The following is an 18,278-nucleotide window of genomic DNA, read 5'->3' as shown; positions in this document are numbered from 1 at the left end:
TGCAAAACTGTCACAGCAGATCTTATGAAAGGAAATCCTGACCTCTGACACTTTCTTCACACTCAGCCACACATACCAAGATTCTTTAGTAACCCACAAAGGGTACAAAAGCGATGCCAGTGGGCAGCAGGCATCAGGAACCTGGAAAGCTCTCTGCAGAGACCTCTATGAAACATTTTATTGCTGTACTCCTACTCAAGTCACATAGTTAAAAACCTCAGATATAACATACATTCTTGATTCATAACACAAATAATGTACATCAATGCTGAGGATAAACAAATGCAACAAAATCCTAAGTACTATACTCTAAGCAGAAATGTCTACATTAGTTTCACTAAATGCCCAAACCACAAAGTACTGTGCTACACCTGATCCAAACATAAAAGGGAAGCCAGGTTTGCACAGAAAAAATCTTTTGTTAGGCCAGCTGACCTTGCTAGAAAACTTAAGATTCCAGCTCTAATTCTTCACATGACAGAACACTGTGTTACCTGATTTCATCTTTCTTTTTCTGAAAGACTATAACCAATCAGGGATACCTAACAGGCCAGAATGACTCCCAGAAGTGCAGATAGACTCCATACACAAGCAACAACAAAGGTGGGGAAATGAGTCCTTATCTCTGGTCACTAAAAAGTTCTTTCTTCTGAAATAATGTGGTCTTGGGGCATGCTCTTATTTGTTTGAGATACAGGAAACTGTGAAAGGCTGTGGCCCTATGACAGCTAATAACTAAGAAACTTTTCCATTACATGGTGTAAATATCACCCGAGAAACTCAGAGTCAAATGTCTGGTTTCAGTATTTCTGACAGAGTTATTTACATACCTCTTTTCATTCCCCCCCCCCATCTTACCTCTGTAACCGGCAATTCAAGCTGAACCACGTCATCTTGTTTTGAAACAGGCGTTTGCAGAGCTGTGTCTAACAGCAAGATGCCATTGAGATCTTTCCTACATCCTACTGCATAATCGTCCACAAAGATCACTTTATCCACAGCAGAAATATACTGACATTTCACCCGTCCACCTGGTTTAGCTAGAAAGGAAAGATAAAATGCAAGATCTAATTAGAAAAATGCTTTGATAGAAAAGACCTCTAATTTCTGTTTAGGAAAGAAATGTAAAACTTTGGCAAAATCTTTACTTCTTGAGATGATCAAAACATTTTAGCAACCACAATTTTCACCAAGCTTTTATATTTCCTACATTAAAAAACAAACTACCAAAATCTATACATCCCATCAATAACCATTTTATTCCTACAGTGGAAGCAATTAATTTAAATCCTCCTCCTACCAGGAGGCCTCAGCTAGAGTTTTCAATCTTAATGCCTAGTGTTTAAACTTGATACTAGCTGACAATCAATAATAAGAACAAAAATGCACAAACCAGAATGAACACTGAGACAAAATTGTTAAATTACCATTAAGGCTTACTAACAACACTTCATCAAGCAAAACAACACTTCTCAAAACTAAGTACAGCATGTAACACGTACCAACGTGGTGTGTGTTCCTTGAAACACTACAACAGCTCATTTGTGCTCAGTGCTGCACACGTGATGTTAGTAACAGGTCTGAGAAGTTTGGTGAAGGCAGAGGAAGACTGCCACCAGATAAATAAGGAAAGGCTGTGGCAATGGATATTAACCCCTAAAATGTTTAATGTTACTCACACTATTACGTGCCTAAAGCTGGATAGACTGCAGAACTGAATGCAATCCATGTGAAATGCTACCTGCATAGAAGGCAAACTGCTTTCTATCACAGACAGAGTAAGCTGCCACTCCAGAAGCAGATTGTGTGTACGTTATAAATACATGGACACATGCTCCAATGGCAGCTGAAAATGCTGCATCGTCAACAGAGATGTCTTCCTGTCACACAGAAATAGGAGTTTCATCAAATTTTGCATTAATCAAGTCCTGTCCATGTTCTCCTCTTTCCTCAGACGCTGGATACTGTTTTTATTATAAATAATTAAAAAATCACCATTTTGGTTACTAGCATACAGTAAAACATCCAGATAAGGACAGCTACATGACTCTGTCATCTTCACACTTTGATAAGAGTTAAATGGAAATTAAAACTTCTGGAAATCCAGGGCACATGAATCTGACCACATGACATTTGTGGTATCCTCTCTTTGAAAATGCAGGTAAAGAACAGTTGTCAGCTGCCCTTCTCACCAAGATTTCGGAAACAATGACTCACACTCACAAAACAAAGGAGATAGGCCTTTGCCTGCAGTAAGTATACTGCAATTGTAATCATTGATACAGCAGTCAGAAACACCTGAAGAGTTCGGAATCACTTGATAGCTGTGAAGTCTTTGGTCCTTGCTCAGCAAAACAGAGTTCTCTGAATGGTAAATCAACTAATTTCACACTGTGTTTTTGCCAATACACTGGAGTTCCTCACACAAAACTTTCTACAACCAACACAGCTGCAGGCAAGGAAGTAAAACGTTCTACAGGAAAATAAGCTTTGTCAAAAATTCAAATACAAGTTTTAATATTTTTAAAAGTTTCAACAATGTACTGGAAACCATTATGCAAATAAACTGAACAGTATCTGATGCACTAAACTAGAAACCTCAGTGGATTCTGATGATGTTTGCAGACTATCCAGAGTGATCCAAGGGATGGATCACTACAGGACACTTTCTTTAACACATCACTTCTCTCCTCCTTCCCCCTCCCAGAGAAAATGGGAAAAGCAGCTCATCCTTTCTGGATGAGCCATGCCAACACCATGAACACTTTCTTTTGCACTTTCCTTATTTCCTGTCAAGCACAGGAGTGTGCTCATGCCCTGTGCCTAGCAGTTCTGCAGTCTGTAGGAGCCCCAGACATTGAGGCTTTCCAGGCTAGACCATTCTTACTTTATCAATTCTGTAGTGTTAATGAAATCTCATGTCGAAAGCAGCAAACAGCTAATACCCTCTGAGTAAATGGTCCAAATCTTTAGAAGCCAATGAAGATAACTAATGAGGCAGATAACATAGTATTTCTGCTCCACTGCAAAACAAAATAAGTTATAACTACAGAACAAAAAAATATATTGTCTTCCAGCTGTGATTTTTTGTTGTGTGCTGGCTAATATTCTGGTTTGTTGTATTGACAGAAAGATTGGCCAAATTATCTCTAGAAAGTTATTTACAGTTGCTGTTTTTATTTTATTTATTTTATTGTATTTATTTTATTGAAGTACATAAACCAAAACAGGCTCCCTTAGCCTAAGTCGATGGAACTTCAAGGAAATTGTTCAATCAATATTTAATATTTTTCCAAAACTCAGAGAAACACATTCTGTAACTTACACTAAATAGCCTCTGAGTTGCTGAGAAGCTTTTTTGCAAATAGGAGCTTAAATTTAAAAGTTCACAAAACACATTTCCAGATAATTCTAAAACTAGTCACATAGTGTAACATAGTCCACATATGGCTGACCATACTATTGTAATAACAGATTAAGAACCAGGAAACCAACAAATGTAGAAGTCACTGCTACAGAAGTAGTAACCTACAAGTTATGCCTAGAAAAGTTAAATCATCCTAAAGCGTTGTCAGAAGTGTTCTTTTTAACTCAGGATCAATATTTTACAATGTGCTAAAGGACTCTGCCGATACCCATTGAAAAACATACTGGTGCCCCTCTAACATTATGTCCAGCCTGTCCAGTCTCAGTTTACTGGCAATAGTGATCTGCACCTTCACAAACCACAGCTAAAAAGTTTCATGTAAAATCACTAGATTATTTAAGCTAGATCATCAAAACCCAACTGTTACTCTCATTTTAGCCCCCATTGCTTTAGCTGTAATTTATTTTGTGTGGTAGGAGAAAAGCAGTCATTCTAAGTTTCTAATGATTTTGCTTTTCAGTCTTGGCACAAGTGAATCATAGCTTCTCCCAATATCTCCAGCCTATCTGCCTAAGATTAAAAACAAAACAACTCACAAAGTCATTAAACCTTTTGTCAGTTCCTACAAGGAAACCTGGCAGGCTGCTAGCATGCCAGAAGTGCAAATCCAATAGCATATTACTGTGATATGACATCTATCACAACATTAGAACTAGCAACCTAAAAACTTAAAATAAAACCAAACAAACATCAGATTGCAGAAATTAAGAACCTGAGAACAGGAACATTTCACCTTCACCCTCTTTGTTTCAAACAACAGAGAACAGAGACCAGCAATTTCCTGTGATCGCAATCTGACCCATGGGAGTATTACAGAAAACAAACTGGTCTGGAGAACTCATAACAGTCTAAGCAGCATCTGGCATGCCCCCTTGCCTAGGGGCATTAAGATGAACCAAACCAATTAGAGAATTAGCCTTGCCTTTCAAGAAATAGAACAATGAAAAAGTTTGTCTCCATCTCTCTGCTAAAGACAGATTCAGCCTCAAAGCTACAGAGCTTAAGAGAAGTGGCTGTCACACGCATATGCTTGGCCACCATCATGAAGAGATAGAGATTAATGCTGGCAGTAACACCTTTATCTTCTGTGATATTGGAAAAAGTTAATTCACCTAGAAAACTGCTAGCCAGGAATAGTATTAAAACATATCAAAGTGAGTAATTCTCTTGACAAGAAGATCCCAATACAGAGCAAAAAAAGCTTAAAAATAATTTCTAAATTGAAGGAAACTAACACTTACCTGCAGCTATAAAGTGAGAGTGGTAAACACATGCATCATAGCACTGATTCCATAAGGCTAAGACCCTTATGGAATCAAGTATCCAATCAAGTATCTAAATGTTCAGAGTTCATAGCTTTGATCTATGAATGTCATCAGGTCTTTAAATAAAGAAGTAACATTTTTGGAGAAACAGAAATCCCATCAGCCCAGTAGAAGAGATACATTATGTGCAGCAATACCAGTTTCTGGCATTTAATTGCATCTGCCATTAATAATTGCCAATCTGGTCACTAATGGCATCTGCCATTTAAGTTAAAATATCCAAACAATATCTCAGTACCCATTTCAAAATACTTGCAAGCATGGAAAAAATAATAAATGAAGTTTCAGGAGATCAAAAGCCCTACCTATTCCATTGATCTTGTACCATAAGATTCAAGCATCAAGCTACTTAAAATGAATCCAAAACTCAAGAAAAGGCCAGGTTAGCGAACAGCAAAACTATTCTTTCCATCTGAGACAAAAACACTTCCTGCTAGAACCTCACTCAGCTACTTCTCACACATTTTTCATGTACCTGGGATTAAGAAAACCTTAAGTATCACTTGCCCTCATTTGTTACAAAGCAAGTGCCTTTCTTACTGCTACCACTTCATGTAATCATAAAATCGACAAAAGTCAGCAAGTATAACACCCAATTACATACTAGCTAAGCAACACATCTGCCAAGGCAAGCATACCAGAACATTTGCAATTTGAGGACAATAGAAATAAAATTTAAAAAAAAGGAAAATCCTGTCCTAAAGTTCAACTTGCTGTCTTAACTTGCCATATTTGCAGGAATCTATTTGGAACTAATACTACAGAAAATCACAACTTTGGATGAGCTGCAAAGGGTTCAAACAAAAGAGCATAAAGAGCAAACCTCTAAGTCGCGTCTAAAAATAAAAGTTGCCTCCAAATTATTTCACATCAGTGGCTCCCAAATGAAACAAAGACATGGTGGTTATGAACAGCTGGGAACACCATAATGAGAAGATGTCTAATGGCTGGCCAAATCAGGCCATGACTGCTCATAATTACTGAATTTATCAGTTATAGATCCTCCCTCATTCCTCCTCTTCTCTTCCTCATGTACATCCCCTGTGGATATTTGGCACTGTAGTTTTCTCTGCCAGGTCCAGGCCCAACCCCTTGTTTGCACTGAACATCACCTCAGCAAAGCAGTCTGCTGTCATCACAAAGGCACTCCATGAACCTCTCCTTTCCCCAAAACAGAAACATTCTCAAACTTTAGGAAAGGACAGAAAGGAAGCTATTAGAGGAACACAAGTTCAGGTTCTAGGTATATACAAACAACATTTTCTTTTAGATTTCACTATATGCACATACCTTCATCTGCCACATCAGCTGGAAGAGCTGTCCAAAATTATTTAATAAAGAAAAAACACACTAGAGCTGAAGCAGGAAAGAAAATTTAAAATGTTCTCTAAACAGCAAGAATGCTGAAGGAGATGAATACCCAGATTCACATCACAAAGTGCCTTCAAACTCACTTATTTGCAAAACTGGATTTAATTAATAAAAAACAAGACGTGATCTAAAGTTTATCTTTTCCTTCAGCAACAAGCACAACAGAGTTGCTTCAGTCTCAGTTTCATTATATGATAGCTGGTTTTAATAATCCTTATTAACAGGAAGATGTGTTATCTGGGCCAAAGCACTGGAGACTGCCACATGAATATTAACTAGATGTGTCTGCTCAAGCAATTACTAAGAGAAGCTAACACTAACACTTAAAAGGTTTCAGAACATAAACAAAACCCCACTGAGATCAAGACAGCTCATATCTCACTCGCTTTGCAGGCATAGAGTCCTCTCCCACTGTACAGACTCAAAATGAGAGTGAATCAGCAGGAGGATGTTCCTGAGCTCCTTGTGCCCATGCTCTTCGTGTGGTTTCACATCTCCATGTATCTGATACCACTGGCATCACTTGCAGGTACAGAACAAAACTACTCTCACAGCCTTACACCATTATCCCAAGAAAAAATGAGGAATGATTTCACAAGGTATTCTAGAATCCTTCCTGTAAGCCCCAGTAAACTGTAAGAAAGTAATCCTCTGCAGTTCTTCTGCAAGCACCTCACTGAGGGCACATTCTTCTTCAAAATTTTTCTTGAAGTCAAAAACGATGAAAAAATTTCCGGCAAGTTTTCTTTCAAAGGGTGCAGACAGATTACACAGCTTCCACCCACAACCAGACATGGGCAAGGAACACTTCACAGCTCAGTAACAGGAAGTTCCCGTTCTTCAAGCGCTAGGCCCATCGCAGCATTTCACAACAAAGAAACTTTGCCAGATGAAATTTTACTACCAATTCCTCTTTTGGTCCCTAAAGTGGCATCTGAGTTCACCCATTATGTATCCTGCAGCCTCTGTGACAGGAGAAAACATCTCCACATACGGCACTTTTTGAACTCCCAAGATTGTTTGGCAGGAAATGATTTAGCTTCTCACCCTTCCAAGCTCCAATACTGTAAGAAGATTCCAAGACATCACGCTGGGAGAAGCAGCAAGTTCTCAAAAGCAGATGGGTGGGTTATAAGGCAAGTGAAAACCTGGCTACACTGTCATGTGCAAAGTCAGTAGTTAAGGATACAACACCTACCCAGTTATGAGTGGCACTCAACAAAGCCTGATATATGGTTCACTGCCTTCACCAATGGCTTGGATGGTGGGACATGCTGCACCTTTATTTAGACTGGGGATGACACCAGTGGGAGATGACTGAGGGCAACTGATGCATTAAATGGCAGGGCTGCCTTTTATGAGGATGCCAGACAGAGGAAAAGTTTGACACACATCTCCTGATGTTGAGTGAAGACAAATGCAAGGTCTTACACCCAGAATGGGATATAACCCCATACATCAAGAGAAGCTGGGGACTAATTGTCTGAATGGCAACCCAACAGAAAGAACTTGGGGATCCTGATGGACAGGCTGAATAAGAGGCAGCAGTGCATCCTCTCAGCAACAAACTGTTACCATAGAGAGAAGCACAGGAAAAGATCACTCTCCTCTAAGCAGCAATAAGCCCACATCCAGAATATCAGTTCCATCTTTGCTCCTCCATCTGAGGTATCAGCACACATGTGACAGTCCCATGCAGGGGGTACTAAGAAGTTAGAGGGCTGGAGAATACAACATGTGGGGAAAGACTAAGATAACTGGGCTTTTTTAATCTGCAGAAAAAGAGGTTTAGCAGAAAATTTAACAGCAGTCTTCCATTACTGAAGCAGTAGCTCAAAAGCTATTTAAGACTGCTGAGTTACTACCTTTCTCGTTTGGACATTACTTTCAAAAAACTGTACTGACCAGAGAAGCAGGCATAGTGGATCAGAGGAAATGCTCATAACCCCATATTTTGCCCAAGACAGCAGTCTAAACCAAGCGGTTAGTGACAAATTTAAGAAGGTAATCTACACAATGGTTCTTTCCTGCAACACTCTCAGCCTGAGCCTGCTTGTGCTTAGGGACCTTCTGACCCAAAAGGGATTTTGATTATTACAATGACCTTACACAGGCTTTTCCTCTACCACTTTGTCCAACACTGTTGTAATTCCACAAACAATCAGCATCCACAATGCCCTGTAGCCAGGAGCTCCATATTTTACTATTTCTCATAGTTATTTCTTTTGATGCCCTCATCTCCTGTACTTGAATAATCAACTCCCAATTTTCATTTTTCATGCTTTCACTCTCTCAACTCCCCATTCCAAATCATCCCCATCATCTTTTTCAGACTGAATACTGTTTCACATACATAAACCATTTGTTTCACATATATAAACCATTCCACACCTTAATTTTCTAGTTCTGTCACACTCTTTTTGAGATGGAAATACAGCACACATACAGCCATTGATAAAGGCTGTATATGTATATACAGTCAGAAGAGTTCTTGACAACTTCTCTAGCATTTGCTTATACAGTAACAACTGAGCATTTAGCTGGCATTTCATACTCCTAGCACAAGATCTCCTTCTGGCATTATGAATTAGTTCAGACCCCAGTACACCAGGCTACAATGCCACTAAATTCTTATGAGTATTTCAAGTTTATTAAATGCATTCTCATATTCTCCTAGTAACTACTTCTACACAGGGAAGCTGAAGTAGAACAGACTAGATTCATACACATATAATTCATATTTAAAAGTGAAACTATCCCTTACGATGCTTTTTCAAGCTCTTCAGAGAAGTCTGCAAAATTAAAAGGCCTTGTACATTTAAAACACTTATTTGCAACATAATATTTGAACATGGTGATCACATAAATTAAACCTGAGTTCTGTCACTGAAGAGGGACATTCAGGAAAGTCCCTGAGTCTGGCCTTGCCAGGTGCCTTCTGTAGGCATTGGCAAGCCAGGTCCTCCACAGGTTCAGAATAAGGACTTTTCCTTTCCCATTATGGGGAGTGAACCTGAGATTATTTGTTGAAAAATGCTGGTCTTGTGACTTCTGACTCACAAAAGCTATAGAAAACTGATCAGGAAAAATCCACTACCAAAAAAAGTTTAACAAGCAGTGTTACACATCATCATTTACATGACAACTTAAATCTAGGATCCTGCAGAAGACAGGTCAGCTAAATCTACCCCACTACTTCTCCACATTAACCACACTGCCTACTTATCCTCCAATTAAACACTATTTCCAGTCTTCAGTGCCAGCTTCACAGCTTCCTACTTCCCTAACCCTTTCCTCACTGTCATTCAGGCACTCCATCATAGTTCTCAGTGCCACCTTTCACCCTCCCAGCTCTTCCTTTCAAGACGGAGTTATTCATGAATCTTTGTATCCCACTGCCCAGCAAACAAGTTTGCCAAACTGTTCTCCTACAGTTGTCAAATGCAACAATGAGATCCTGAGTGCTTCATGCTCAGCCAAATGAAGGGAAGTGCAGTGGATCAAACAGCTTTGCCTTCCCAGACTGTACAGGGGACTGAAGAACTGCTGACAGACTGTGTGCTATGCGAGCCTTCATTAACCAGCACTTGTCATTGGATATGTTTTCATTAACACTACCAATTTTCAAGACAACTTAAGCAAATTCCCTCTTAAGCTACATATTAAAAAGTTATCAATACTCCCTGAATGGCCCTAGCAAATAGCTCAAGAAAATTTTAAACATAATAGTGTTTATACTGCTATGACAAGATTATTTTCATAACTTAACACTTCTAAACTGTTGTTATGCACAATGTTTATTGACTATCATCCTTATCTGTGGAGTGCTCTTTCCCCAACAGGCACAGGAAGCTACAAAATAAATGTTCTGCAGTGCTCCTGTCTATCTTTTCACTAGCAGCGTACACTGGGTCCTTAACAAATCCTGATGCTCGTCCCAAAGACAAGGCAGCAAAGCACTTGCAAGTGTTAGTATTCATCTGTATTTCACAAGTAAAAAACTCAGGCCAATAGCTGTTCTTTCTTGAAACTTCTACTCAGTGAGAGGCACTCATCTGGTGACTGCAAGCAGTCAGTGTAATTAAGAAAGCATTAACTATTTAAAGGACAGCTTTCTAACAGCAGAAAGCAATACTGTGGCATCAATTAAGAACCATCAGGAAAATGAACTAACCCATGTGTAAATCTTTCATTTACAAATTTTTTAAAAATTGTGAAAAGCTACCGATCCCACTGGAACAGACAACATGCAAACAGCTATCTCACAACATGACCTGGGACAGTCTGATACACTCAAATTTGCTCATGACTCCACATGATTGCAAGCCCCATCTCCATCTTCAAGGCAGCCCAAGAAGCATTTCTGAAATACATCATAGTGTTCAGGGAAAATTAAAGAATGCTTGTAAAAGCAAGGATGGACAACTTTGTTTTGGGATTTGAAAGTAACTGGGAAAGAAAACCTGAAACCAAAGAATCAGACCTAATCATTATTAAAAAATAATTAAGGTGAATCTTCATCTAGGACAGATTTTTCTTACACTCTATCTTATAAAATTTAAGATGTTCTATTTCACTTAAGTTATAGATATCAGTGCAACAGCAACCATAAAAACATAGTTATAAACAATGTAACTAAAGCCTCAGAAAGTGATTCTACTGGGCCAGCTAACACTGTGGTGGGCTGCCAGGAAGGACCAACTACAGGACAAGAGAGTGTGTTAGATCCAAACCACTGATCAGCAGCATGTTCAGAATAGTGAAAGATCAGGCCTTGAAAGATGACTAGGCTGGGCAATGAGTAAAAGCCTTCCCCATGTTTTCATTACTAAAGTCCAACAGAGATACACCTGCTTTTTTCCATAATGCTCTGGATTTGAACTATCAGTTATCTGTCAGGATATATTTTTGCCAAGTTTCTTCTACATCTTACACAACACAGTACACAACATCACTGGGAGCTGACCTGAAGCATATCATATGGGCGTATTAAAAGCTGTCTTGACCAAAGTTGGACAATAATCAGCACTGAAGTGAAAGTCAGTTTTTTCCCTGAGAAACCTTCATATCAACAAGAAATGCCTTAACTACCTGTGTGACAATTAGGGCAGGCAGTCAAAGTTCAAATCCCTGACACAAATCTCAGCACAGTGTTTCCTCCTCAAGTCACTAAGAAGCATTTCAGGATTTGTCTTCCTGCAGAAAACCTTTTTCAGAGTCCATATGCAGAGATTTAGGAATTTTCTGATTATCTGACATGAAAGCATTTTGCAACCTTTAATAATACTGCATTGCTGTTGCAGTGACAGCCATGAATCCATCAGTCCAGATATGAATGATCTGTCAATAAAATGAAAAAATGTTGTGTGATCATGCCTGGCAACATAACATATGCCTGCATTGCTGCCTCTTAGAACTTCTGAATCCCTGCATGAAACATGGACATGCAAGCATCCCTTTAAAGCTATGTGAAAAGAAAAGATCTCTAATCTTACTCTCTTCTGGCTTCTGCAAAAGATAATCCAGATGTGTTTCAACAGAGCCTGGAAATACCAGTTAACAGCATTTTGACAATTTGGCAAGATGCTAGGTAAGTAAGAATATCTAGGTAAGGGATATCTGACACACTGATTAAGCTTGCAGACAAATGAAACTCACAGTAGTCTAGAGCCTCTGTCAGTATAAAACACTGAACTCAAATCTAACAGTTCTCCTATCCTGTTTTCTCAAATGCTTAAGGCACCTCATGAATGATCTTAAGATCACATACATAAATGAAATTACCTCTTTAAAAAGCATTTCACCCAGATTAGCAGTCACTCAAGTATGTTCAAATGCAAGGTGGGCTGTAGCACATCACTAGATTTGACAACATTCCCTACATGATGAGAAATTCTCTGTTAAGACCAAGGGGCTTCATTATTATTATTATCATTACCTTTGTTTCATAATGGAACAAAAGAATACAAGAAACAAAAAGATGAAAGAAACTAGCCCAAATTTTGAGGAATGAAGGAGAACTTGAGCAGTACTACCAGTGAGCTTCAAACAGCTGAAACTGTTGATGGTGTCTTCAAATAGATCAAGTGTAGAATCGGATGACAGAGTATCCCAGTAGTTTCTCCCTTAATATTATTTTAAGTGTAAATTCCCTCTATGACTTCCAAGTAGCAAAAGAGAATATTTTCCAATTGTTTTGCCTTCTGCATCACATGGAAAAGAAAGAAACAGATCTGGATACCCCTTAAGAGATTTCCAAGGCACCACAATTTAGACAGCTGAAGAAAACAAGACTTCCCAAAAGGGAACGCTGACAGGCAATGGAGTTGAACTTGCTGGCACAGGTAAGCCTCCTGGGCTGAGATCTATTTACTTCTAAATTCTGATGGAGGAACAGCCCTTGAGGGCCTCTGATAATAAGGCAGAAGTTCTGTTTCCCCTACAGAACCTGGTGTATGTGTACCATGAACAGATCCTTTCCTGTACAGGTTCAGAAGTCTACGTTTACGTTTTGATTCCTGTTAGGGTCTCTAGAGTAACTTAGAAGGCCTTAGCTACAAAACACTGTGCATTTTAGCAAACAAGGTACTGCTACATCAAATTAATCTAGAAATACCTACTGGAACATTCAAGATGGTCACTGTCCATCTGATGGTACTTTTAGTTTCTTATTTTAAAGAATAAGAAACTAAAGCTTCTCTGGGAGTTATAGCACTCTTCCAGTTCAGGCAGTTTTCTTTGTTTATTTGTAAATAGAAGGGACTGATAAATTGAACACCTCTATGAACACTAAGAGAGTCACTCAAGACTAATCTGGAAGTTTGTTTAGATTCTTCAGGGGTTTTTGTCTCGCTGTTTTGGTTTGCTTCTTCTGAGGCCAAGGAAAAAGCTCATCTCTAGCGCTGTATTTGAAGTTTCTTCATTTATGCTTTTTTGGCTACCAGTGTTCAACTTGAAACTGAAACCACAGAAATATTTAAATGTCTAAGAGGGAAAATAAAGCACTTGATAGACCTGCGTGACAAATTCAAAACCAGTCCTGACTAACCACTACAAGCAAATAAACAGAAACGCAGAACATCAAAAATCACAAGAATTGTCCTTGCACTTCCAGTCTGGTTCTCTGAAATGCAGTGTGCATGCAACACTCTTGACAGAAAAAAAAAGACAACCTTATGACCAGGTAAGACAGAGCTTAACGTTAGTGGTGCCTGATTTTCCCCCTACTTTTATGCACTGCCACGCTCTGGGCTGTTGCAAATGATCACCTGGTCCTTTGAACAGGCCTACAGGGCTCATGCTGGAAACAGATTAAAGATGATAACTCACTTTCAAGAGACAGAGCTGCTGAAGATTCAGCATGGTCTAACAATCCAAACTGAATTCCTACAGACTGGGCTCAGAAGAACAGTCCCTGGATCACCACATACATTAGATCAATGAAGTTCACATGAGCAACCAAAGCACACAGACCACATCCTAATGTCTGGACTCCATCTAGAACTGGACTGTTTTCTGGCTGTGAATCTTTTGCCTTGCTCTTTTCCACACCAAAGAGCAATCTGCATTTCTGTTCCAAGGCAGCTTCCACTGCTCTACCACATTCAGCATTCCACAGGTTCAATATTTTCACAGAGAATGAGCTCAAAGCTTAATATATATTTCCGCAGTGAACTGTGACTGCAAATACAAAACACACTGAGGCTTGGTGGTGTTTCCTTTCCTCCCCTATCCTGCCTTGACAGGAGAATCTTTTCCTTGCTCTGCTTTCTAGAAAGAGGCCTGCTACATTTTGTTCTTCTTTGAGTAACAAGCAACAGCATTTCTGTCCAACATAAATCTTTTGGCAAGGCAGAAGACCTGCAGCCTCAATTACCAAGGAGGACAAGCAGTCTCCCAGGAGAAGCAGTTTTAATTCCTAGAGACTCTATTTTTAGTTATAGTACCAGAAGTCCCTGAAGCAACAATATCCTCTGACCGGTCATTTATGGCAGGGGAGGGAGCATGGACAGAGTTGGTCTACAGGTCTGAGTGCCCGGCTACTACTATCCTACATTAAAAGAGCTCACACTGTACAGTGCAGGCAGACATCAGAGAGCAGCTAAATTCTCTTCTCCTCCTCTTCTCAAAGATGCAGGAGAGAGAGAAAAAGAGTGAACAGGATTGCTAATAGCCGCCACAGACACCAACTGCTGAGATGCACCAGATTTCTGACCAGCATGCCGGTCTGAATCCATAAGAAAATTCATCTAAAAGTTCTTCAAACTAAAGGTTATCATTTTTTTTCCCAGTAATAAAATCATCAGCTCTACTGCATAGATAAAATTTGGGTAGATTGCAAGCAATTCTGTTGTTTGATGTGAGGAGGAGTAGAACCCATCTTTTACAGCCATGCTGTCACAGAGAAGACTGACACTAAAGGAAGTATACATGATTGAACGTACGTAACAGAAGCAAAGCAATATGTTATTTTCAAATAGTTACTATTTTGGGGAGAATTTCCATTAGCATTTTGAATACTGAGTCAAATCCTTTGCAAGGATTCTATCATAGCAAATTGTAGAATCACTTTGATTTACAGATCACTTCCTTTTCTGTATCTGAGAATTAAACATCTCCTACACAGACAGCCAATTACAAATTAAGTCCTCTATTTATGCCCTCTTCATCCACAACTTAAAAGCAACTTTAAAATTCCTGCAATAGCTTGAAGAAAAGAAGCAAAGTTATTAATAAAAAAAGCAGTTTAGGAGACAGCATGGTAGAAGGGAATTATAGAAGCAGAGTGATCTGAATCTGAACAATGCAGGAAACACCACACAAGAGCCTCATTCTCCATGCAAGCAACTGACAACAAAAGCAGCTGGCACCTTCTTAATAATTCCACAAAACTTTTTTTTTTCAAGTGCCCCAAATGCTTAACCTTTACATACAATGTACCAACTTTGAGCTACAAAAGGAAATCAGCAATTTTTGTCCTGTTCTCTTCAGTTTGACATTTGCAATACAGTTACTGGTTTTCAAGGTAAAAGTATACATATTGCCTAGGCTATGGCATTCCCATGCGGTTCTTGGCATTACTGTACCACGTTCTGGCAGCAAACAACCCTTCACCACCACCACGCAGCAAAGCAACATCTTATTAGCAGCACACAGCTGTAAGGAGGCACCTTACAATCCAGCACCCTGAACATGGAGGCACACAACTGGTAAGAAGCCTATCTTTCTATTCCAAGGGCTGCACTCACAAGGAGACAAACAGCCCTACCCACCACCCAACGCCAATATTCTGACAAGTGCCACAGTTTAAAAGCCATTAATGAACAAGGAACAAAAGCTGGTAATGGCATTTAAGCTCTTTTTCTACAGAGCTAGTTTATTAACAGTGCAGAAACACTAATGGTCAACAAATAAAGTTGCTTCATAGTTATGGAGATGCTAAGCCTCTACAAAGCCAGTACACAGTCATGCCTCCGGAACATAATAGCAGGGATATGGTTACTACCACCAGAGACAGTCAAGAGAGTCAACAGCCTGAAGAACTATTCAAACACATACAAAAACGTATCACCAAACAACTTCAAGAAGGATTCTGAGCTTAAATAGGACAAATGGCACTTTTAAGCAGTAAGCCTTCTTTAAAAAGCAGAATAAGGTTCAATAAATAAATTATTTCAGTACCACGTATCAATAAGAATTAGAACTATGCCTGTCCTGCCTAACATGCTGCTTCTAATCTTTGGAAGGTTCAAAGTTACAATGATCCACAACAACACCTGCAAAAGCAAAATTAAAAAATACAACCCTATACATCGCAGCCTTCCATCCCTACTTAATCTTTCAGTAACCATGCCAATATGTCTTACAGAAATAAAAGGCCTCGGCACTGTTTACATGAGATCTCTGCCCCAAAGAGCAGGAACACAGAACCAAAGGCTCTGGTTGGAAAAGACATCTGAGATTCACCGGGTCCAGCCTGTGAGCTGACACCATCACATCAACGAGCCCAAGGCACTGAGTGCCGCGTCCAGGCTCTCCTTAAACATCTCCAGGGACGGCGGCTCCACCACCTCCCTGGGCACGGAGGCCCTTGAGGCCACAAAAAAAAGAAGGGGTGACAATAGGCCGGGGGGATCCTCCGGCAAGCAGGGCCCGAGCCGAGCCCCGCCGCTCGCTCCCGAGGCTGCCCCGACACCTGTTCGGCGGCCGTGCGGCCCCGCTCCCGCTCCCCGCTCACCGCCGAGCGCCGACGCCTGCAGCGTGGCCCCCGAGGTGCCGTCGATGACTTTGATGGCGCCGCGCGCGGTCACGGCCAGGATGGCGTTGAGCGCCGGGTGGTAGCACAGGCTGCAGAGCCCGTCGGCGTCGCAGCGCAGGCAGCCGTCCCGCAGCAGCAGCCACTCGCAGGAGCCCGGACCGGGACCGGGCCCCGCCGCCGCCGCCGCCGAGGAGCAGGAGGCCGCCGCAGCCATCTTCGCGGCCGCCGCCGCCGCCGCCCTCAGGACAAGAGGCCCGCGGAGAGCCGCTCACTGACAGTCCCTGGAGCCGCCGCCGCCAGTCACCATCCGGGTCCGGGGAGAGGGGGAAAGGGAGAGCGCCCGCGTGAGCGGGAAGTGACACAGCCGCGCCGGATGCGGAACCGAGCGGCCGCGGCCCGCCGGGGGGCGGGGGCGAGGGGCCGCTCCGCGAGGGGCGGGGCAGGGGCGGGGCTGCGCATGCGCGTCACCTCCGCCCACCCCGCGCTGGCTCCGCTCCAGCGGTGCTCCCGCCCCGAGGCAATCCCGGCCCGGGGCGATCCCGGCCTGAGGCGGCCGTCCCCACCCTCGCCGGCCATCCCCACCCTCGCCGGCCATCCCGGCTCTCGCCGGCCATCCCCACCCTCGCTGGCCGTCCCGGCCCTCGCCGGCCATCTCGACCCGGGGCGGTGATTCCGGCCCGCGGCGGCCATTCCGCCCCGAGGCGGCCATCCCCGCCCTCGCCGCTGCCGTGTCATTACTACTTCGGACAAAACTTGGGTTGTATATGGGCGAGCGCGTTCGCCGCCCCCGCCTCAGGGAAAGCGGAGCGGGGTTTGTGTTTCATAGCCCGGCTCCCACACCGGTTGTGTTCTTGATCCCGAGCGTGCCAGAGAGCCCCGGTGTCAGTGCCCTCAGCGCCGGTACGGAGGGACAAAGGCACAATGCCTCAATACCCCTGCCCGCCGGAAGGCACGCTGCCCTTGGAAAGGCTGGCCCTGGCCCCGGGCCCGGAGCAGGAGCCATTGCACCCACGAGAGCATTCTGCTCTGGAGCAGTTCTTCAAAAATGACTTGAATTTAATAAAGTATTTTGTATTTTGTGGTGGTTTTCCCTTTTCACCCACTAAACACCAATTCCGTTTGTAGAGCTCAGCCTACCTGTACAACGTTACTTTATCTGCCACAGGCTTTATCTGATCTAAGTGACATGTTACACAAAGCTTTTAAGCTACTGATGGTCTTAAAGCTAATTTTCAAATACAAAGTTTTCTACAGAATATTTTTATTAAAAGCACACCCATTAGCACAGGCTGCTCTAGCAGGGATTTTTTTAAAGAAATACAGTGTGAAGAAAAAAAAAGGAAACCAAACCAATCGCACATGGGTATGTGTGCCATCGAGGCTAATCAAAATTGTCCTGAGAACAAAATGAGCAGCTGTATGAGAGCAAAACATTAAACACCAATAAGGGTAATGATAAAATTACAGCTGATCTCAATCTGTATGTTGTCTCGAAAACGTTGATTCCATCAACGTTTCAAAGTAAGTATAATTTTTCTGATAAACAGCAGAGTATGTCTGATGGGTAGAAGAGGAAACAAGATGTACATGTCTAGCTGCTCTCCAGAGATCATTCAAAATGCGTGTCTCACCAAGGTGTGATATCCATGCCACCACCACAAAATGAAGTGCTGCATCTTAGAAAGGCAATTTTTTGCTAGATGGATGTACTCTAAATTTCCAGTTTTGACAGATCAAAGTAGTATGTTGATTATCACAAAAACTTATTTATAGTCTCAAAGCTATTGGTATATAGCATCAATATATTGGTGGCATGCACAGGAACATGAATGTGTCCTAATTCATCAATATGAATTATTCAGTACTAAGTCAGTAAATATAAATGAGCTTCATAGAT

General features: G+C 41.5%; 1 protein-coding gene across 1 annotated transcript in view; it reads right to left on the bottom strand.

The window, feature by feature from the left end:
• The window catches only part of BIRC6 (baculoviral IAP repeat containing 6), a 177,768-nt gene extending 161,158 nt beyond the window's left edge, over nucleotides 1–16,610 (bottom strand). The window contains exons 1-2 of the mRNA XM_058802446.1: nucleotides 16,361–16,610; nucleotides 859–1,040 (exon numbers count right to left, since the gene is read on the bottom strand). Coding sequence (XP_058658429.1) covers nucleotides 859–1,040; nucleotides 16,361–16,595 — 417 coding nt within the window. The 5' untranslated portion in view covers nucleotides 16,596–16,610. The remainder of the gene's footprint in view (nucleotides 1–858; nucleotides 1,041–16,360) is intronic.
• Nucleotides 16,611–18,278: the final 1,668 nt, after the last annotated feature.

The sequence above is a fragment of the Ammospiza caudacuta genome, chromosome 3 (assembly GCF_027887145.1).
Source record: "Ammospiza caudacuta isolate bAmmCau1 chromosome 3, bAmmCau1.pri, whole genome shotgun sequence".
Taxonomy (NCBI): Eukaryota; Metazoa; Chordata; class Aves; order Passeriformes; family Passerellidae; genus Ammospiza; species Ammospiza caudacuta.
The sequence above is the reverse complement of the archived record's forward strand: the minus strand, read 5'-3'. Positions and strand labels throughout refer to the sequence as shown.